The sequence below is a fragment of the Crinia signifera genome, chromosome 1 (genome assembly GCF_055691185.1).
Source record: "Crinia signifera chromosome 1, ASM5569118v1, whole genome shotgun sequence".
NCBI classification, from domain to species: Eukaryota; Metazoa; Chordata; class Amphibia; order Anura; family Myobatrachidae; genus Crinia; species Crinia signifera.
The window spans coordinates 188,579,299-188,586,253 of record NC_139217.1 but is presented as its reverse complement, the minus strand read 5'-3'; the positions used below and the strand labels follow the sequence as shown (position 1 = coordinate 188,586,253).

At 42.1% G+C, this 6,955-nt stretch overlaps 1 protein-coding gene across 1 annotated transcript in view; it reads right to left on the bottom strand.

Moving 5' to 3' along the window:
* Positions 1 to 1,599: 1,599 nt before the first annotated feature.
* Positions 1,600 to 6,955, bottom strand: part of LOC146026916 (NADP-dependent alcohol dehydrogenase-like) — a 32,880-nt gene continuing 27,524 nt past the window's right edge. The window contains exon 9 of the mRNA XM_083157966.1: positions 1,600 to 1,868. Coding sequence (XP_083014092.1) covers positions 1,844 to 1,868 — 25 coding nt within the window. The 3' untranslated portion in view covers positions 1,600 to 1,843. The remainder of the gene's footprint in view (positions 1,869 to 6,955) is intronic.

Genomic DNA, 6,955 nt, shown 5'->3' with positions numbered 1-6,955 from the left:
CAATAAATCATCTATGTATCTATGTACTGCATAAATCATCTATAGAGCACCAGGTTCATCGCGTATGGGCCTCTCCATAAAACTCCTCCTCGAAGAGTCCCATATAAAGATTCGCAAAACTAGGCGTTACACTGGTGCCCATGGCGGTACCAAGAATTTGTAAATAAAAATCACCATTAAATGTGAAAAAATTGTGTCAAAGAATATATTCTACGGATTCAAGAATAAAGATTTTGACCTCTTTATTAACCTCAACATCCATATCCAAATAATATTTAAGTGCAGAAATACACTTTTGATGAGGAATATTTGTATACAATTACTCTATTTCACATGTGAGAAAACAATAATTTGACTTCCACGCTACCATTTCTATCTGATTCAGAAATTGAGTTGTGTCTTTGAAATTTTTGTAAATATGTATCAATTCGTGGTAAGGGACCCAACACCAGACCCAACACCAGAAATAATAGGACGTCCAAGAGGTGTGTGGAGTGTTTTATGAATTTTGGGAAGGTGATAATAGGTGGGGATAACTGAATAGGGAATAAACAATTCAGTTTAATATCCTTTATTTTAATTACCTTTATAATTACTCCTCTTCCCACATCTCTGACCTCATCTCAATACACACTCCTTTATCCCTTTACCGCTCTTGCCTCTGTTCTGTTCTAACGACCTTCTCCCACATCAATTATTTCTCCCACTCTGCTCTCCCTCATTAGAACTTAAACTCCTGACTTTTCATATGGTTTATCCACCTTCATAGCACAAATATGCCCTTTCCATGTATGACCCCTTGTCCATTTAAATGGTCATTATGTATTGATTAGACTATATTGTGATGATGCCATTCAATTTCAAATTATGCATTTAAATGTATGAAAATACTGTGACAATTTACTGGCAAATGTTAGAGTATTAAAATATCAAATTAGAACAAATTGAACAAATTGGTGTAAGAACTACAGTACCATGCTTTATGTACGAAAACCCAAAATGACCAAACCATATTGTGGGTTACTTAGGGCCCAATTTACCTGAATTACCAGTTTCATCACTAAGATACACCAGAAACATGCATTGGGTCATAAAGTGTTAATAGGCATACAGCATAACCCACATACTAAATTATCTCTCCTCATTGCTTTCCAGTAGTTTTCGTTATACCCATCACTGTTTTGCACTGTAAACTTTCCTTGCACTTGTAATATCTAAGTAATCTAAGTAATATCTAAGTAATCTAAGTAACTGTGATCCTTTCTGTCACCCTATAAAGGGCACTAGGTCATTGAGTTCTATTGTTTCTAGGTGTCACGTTTGAGCACTGTCTGTTGAACCTTCCTACACTAAATTATTTGTGTATCTTTGTAATATTCTGGGGTACATCTTAATGGGCACTTTGTGGTTCCATAAAAATAACCGATAAAAATAAAACATGATAAATGTTTAATGGTTAATATTTAATGAAAATTAAATTGTCAAAACAAAGATACACACCCTAAAGAAAGAGTTTAATATAGAAAGGCTGCAAAATCGACAGAACACCCTGCAAAAGGCAAGATGTGAATGATTCTGTAAGTTAATTATTTTTTATATAATTGCTATAATTGCTGCTTTATTTCTGTAGAAGTTAAATCTAAATGTTCTTGTGTTCTATTAGCTGTATGATAGAACATAAGAAATTGTTTACGCTAAGCAGATTTGGTTTTATTCAGTGTATAACTACAATTACAGTAAATCTTCTTATACAACTTGATTCAGTAAATTTCATGCAGGATTTGAAGCAAACTAAAATAGAGGATTCCACTCAAAGAATGCAGTATATCTTCTGGCAAAGAGATTACAATATCACAATATTCCGAACTCTGAAACAAGTGAGAATGAAAAATTGTTATAAATTGTAAAATCAAAATATTAAGAATACAATTTATTTATACAGTATGAGAATAACCTGAGTGCTTAACATTTCCTTAGTTTGAAAACATGTAGGCATGGAAACATACAGTACCTCCTTTACTTGAACTACTTCTTTCTAATCTTAGAAATTGCTGGCCCTGTATTGAACTCTACTTTCCCAGGGCCGTAACTAGGGGGGGGGGCTGGGGGGTCACGCGCACCGGGCGCTGGAGGCGGGGGGCGCTAGTGAGCAGCGGCAGCAGAGGAGAGCTATCGCCGCAGACATAGATCTATGTCTGCGGCGCCGCGGCCACATCAAAGATGGCCGCCGCCATGAAACAGACAGACACTAGAGGTGCGCTTGACCTCTAGTGTCTGTGATGAACAAAGTGCGCCCAGCGATACGCGCTGGGGCTGGAGTCTGGACCTGCCCTGCCTGTCTCCTCAGCCCTGCCTGTCTCCTCAACTGACCTGCCCTGCCTGTCTCCTCAACTACATCTCCCTCCTCCTGCAGTAGGCACCCCCTTCGCCCTGTCCCTGGATCCACTGGCTACCTGGATACCCTGCAGCTCCCCCAACAAATTGGTGAGTGCCCAGGGATTGACCCCCCTGTACTCCCTTCCCCCATGTGTGAATCCTTGTCCCCTGTAACCCCCTTCTTCTGTGTCTGTGACCCTATCTTCCCCAATTTCCCTGGTGTCTGATCCCCTCTTCCCCTTATGTGTGTGTGTGTGACACCTTTTACCCAAATAAAAATGTGTAATGGGCATTACGGTGTGTGCTATAAATTGTAATGGGCATTACGGCATGTGATATTATGTGTAGTGGGCATTACGGTCAGTGGCATTATGTGTAATGGGCATTACAGCATGTAATATTATGTAAAAGGGGCATTACAGTGTGTAATATTATGCGAAATGGGCATTAGCGTGTGTGGCATATGTAATGAGCATTACGGTGTGTCATTATGTATAATGGGCATCACAGTGTTTGGTATAATGTGTACTGGGCATTACGGTTTGTGGTGTAATGTGCTTTGGGCATTACGGTTTGTGGTGTAATGTGCTCTGGGCATTATGGTTTGTGGTGTAATGTGCTCTTGGCATTACGGTTTGTGGTGTAATGTGCTCTGGGCATTACGGTTTGTGGTGTAATGTGCTCTGGGCATTACGGTTTGTGGTGTAATGTGCTCTGGGCATTACGGTTTGTGGTGTAATGTGCTCTGGGCATTACGGTTTGTGGTGTAATGTGTACTGGGCATTACGGTGTGTTCTATAATGTGAATTGATACTACTATGTGACCACACCACTCCCCCCCCCCCAAAAAAAATGCCCTAAATTTTTACCGCGCACCTTCGACGCGCACTGTCCCTGCTTAATGTCCCCCTTTTGCTGTCTATAAGCACACATAAATGGCTTCTGTTTAATGTGTACTGGGCATTACGGTGTGTTCTATAATGTGAATTGATACTACTATGTGACCACACCACTCCCCCCCCCAAAAAAAATGCCCTAAATTTTTACCGCGCGCCTTCGGCGCGCACTGTCCCTGCTTGATGTCCCCCTTTTGCTGTCTATAAGCACACATAAGTGGCTTCTGATTAATGTTTTTCTTTCTGTGCAAAACCAAATGCCAAATGTGTGCCTGCTTCTGAAAAAAAAAATAAAAAAAAATTATATATATATATATATATATATCTAAAAAAAATGTGAGATAGGCGCCTCCTTTGTGCAGTATGTTACTGAATGATCTGAATCCCTTCACCACTTAGTGTAGAGAACACCCCAAAGATTAAAGGTGTACCGTCTGTAGTGGTCCTAAACCACTATGTTATGAGCTCGATTTGCAAATTCCAATCGTCCCCACTGGTGACCAGTGGGGACGATTGGATTCCACTGCAACTGTATCAGATAAGCTCTTTTGCTTTTTAAACATTGTACGGGCATTTATTGTCATTGTGTAGCGTAAATAAATTTGTTGTAGCAATATTACGCTAGTGTTGTTCTTATGTTTCTATCTATACATGTGGCCATTTGACCAAGGGAAGAATCTCTGGAGTATAATCAAGGGTTCCTGACATCTGAGGGAATTTGCAAATCAAGCTCATAACATAGTGGTTTAGGTACACCTTTAATCTTTGGGGTGTTCTCTACACTAAGTGGTGAAGGGATTCAGATCATTCAGTAACATACTGCACAAAGGAGGCGCCTATCTCACATTTTTTTCAGATTTAAACCGTTGGGTTCCTGGGAATAGGAGCCAAAAGGAGAGGAGCTGCCACTCTAAAAAAAGAGGACTTGTGCTAAAAAATACGTGGAATTAACCCACATTAATCAGTTGAATATTGGGGGAGGAGTGTCCTTACAGCGCTAGTACCACCACCCTATTACTGATATATATATATATATATATATATATATAAAAAAAAATTGGGGGGGGGGGGGGGGGCACTAAATGTATGTCTTGCCCCGGGCACCAGAAACCCTAGTTTCGGCCCTGACTTTCCCCAAGGGAAACTTTGACAACATCACACCACCCCAATAATTTGGAGTCCAATTTCAATCCCGGATATTTTGGACCGGAACTCCACTCAAATTCAACTTTGCATTGGCAAAAAGACTGCAGGAATGTTGAATCTGCGGCCGTTTTCAACTATTGGCGCATATTTTCGATGATCCAAAAGCTTCTGACTGTCGCAATCTATTCCGACACTCTGCAAAATGGACCTGACATTGAATAGATTTTGTCAGAAAATGACAACATTTTCACCTGGTGGAAATACCGCCCGGGATTGAATACCCCACTCTTTCTTTTGGCTCTTTAATTGTATGTATTTATAAATAAATGCTCCAAATTAGTAGACTTAATGTATTTACTGCATTATGGAGCTATATATTTTAGGTTCTTCCTCATCTTTGCGGCCACCTCTTACACTACGGAACTTACATAGCATACGGCGAGCCGCCCTCCTTTGTCCACACCACCATCTATTACCTTTAGTAAAGTTGTGGCAAGCAAAGCGTGGTGAGCAAAGCGAGCCCGCAAGGTGACAATCGCGGTTCACGTAGCGGCTAATGTACCTGACGTAAGCGGTGGCCGCAAAGATGAGGAAGTACCATTTTTTATTATGAGGTCCAGGAACATCAGTACAAGCTGATATATAGATCCTCTGACTGAGATAGGAGGTCTCTATATGCTGGATGAGAGAAACCGGAGTTCTTTTATGTGCATTAAGGGTCTGATTCTGGTTGACTCGCTAAGCAGCGTAAATTCCCCCCGCCGCTGTGTGAATTTGATGTTTTGCATAAACATACATTCTCAGGCGAGCGTATTGGGCAAATCATTTGATGGTTTGCAAATATAAATCAGTATTGACTTTTATTTGCGGCATCCGGTGGATGTACTGAGACATCAGCGGCCCACCCCAGGCAGGCAGCTGCCCATCTGTGTTCACATGGGGACATCCAGCGTTTTCCTGGGGCACCCACCGTTTTTTTGGTAAATGCCCAGAGAATACAGGGCGTCCCCATACAAACATCAAAGGCATCTGCACAGCAGCCCTGCACATGTACTCATGCTCAGAGGCAAAACATTGGTCCCCGGTATGAATATGCCAGGGACCTATCAAACTAGGATCACCCCGTAAGTACAAATATATCTGGTATGCAGATTATATATTACTAGAACTAATTATCACACTACCAAGTGCTTGTTCTGTCTCCATTGTTTACATTATATATACATACATACACAAACATTTACAGTCTAGGGTTTCTAGAGATCTGGAAATATATAGCATGATTACAGAAATTGCTTCTAGACCACAATTATCTCATTTTACAAATAAACTCAAGAAGATCTGAACAGAGAGAAATCCAGGTGAGAGGAACAAAGGACAAGGTGCCTTGAAACATGTCACTATGAACCCATGATGTAATGCATTTCCATCATGACTGATCCAGGATGATATAATTCCATACCTTCCAATATGAGCCATTCCATTAGGTATAAAATGCTCTGTTCCTGGGCTTCCTTACCAGTTACAGTTGGGACTACAGTGCTGTCCAAAATTCAAATAGGAGAGTGAAACCAACTGCTATCTCATATGCTACCAAACATCTGTTGGGGACTCAATGGCAGTTGGTGTGGCTTCATGAAGTCCAGAAACAGAAGGGGCAGATGTATGAAGCCTGGTAAAGTATTAAAGTGGAAGGTGATAACACACCAGCCAATCAACTCCTAACTGTCCTTTTCTAACATAGCTGATTGGCTGGTGTGTTATCACCTTCCACTTAATCACCACTTCATCACCACTTCTCTCACTTTACCAGACTTAATACACCTGCCCCAGAGCATTTTTGTACCTAATAGAATCCCCACATAATGCCAGGATAGTAGGCAAGCATGGTTTAGAATGTATGTACTGTAACACTAAATAAAAACTAATGTCCCTGACGAAAATGGCAAGGGCGTAACTACCATAGGTGCAAAGGGTGCAGCTGCTATGAGGCCCAGTGCTGAAGTGGGCCCATCTTTACTGTCTAAGTCAGGCTTTCCCAACCACGGTCCTCAAGGCACACCAACAGTACAGGTTTAAGTGATATCTAGGCTTGAGCACAGGTGACCTAATTAGTACCTGAGTGCTTCTTATTAATCCATCTGTGCTGAAGCCTGGGTATCACTAAAACCTGCACTGTTGGTGTGCCTTGAGGACCATAGTTGGGAATGCCTGGTCTAAGGGCCATATTCAATGAGAAAAATTCGCCGTGCATGGCGAGAGATTTTTTCACTCGCCATGCACTCGCCCTGTTCCGGAGGGCTCACTGCCACTCCTGCTCCCACTATTCAATGTGGTTAAGACTCGCCACCACTCGCGGCGAGTCTTAACCCCTGCAGCGGACGAGCGTCCGCGTCAGGCAGCTGGCAGGGAGCCGGGGGACGGTGGCAGCCAGGGAGATTAAAGTCTCCCTGGCTGCCCCAGAACATATGTGGAGGGGAGGAGGGCTCCCCGGGACCCAGGCAGCACAAGCTGCCCCCCCCCTAATTAACGGCTCG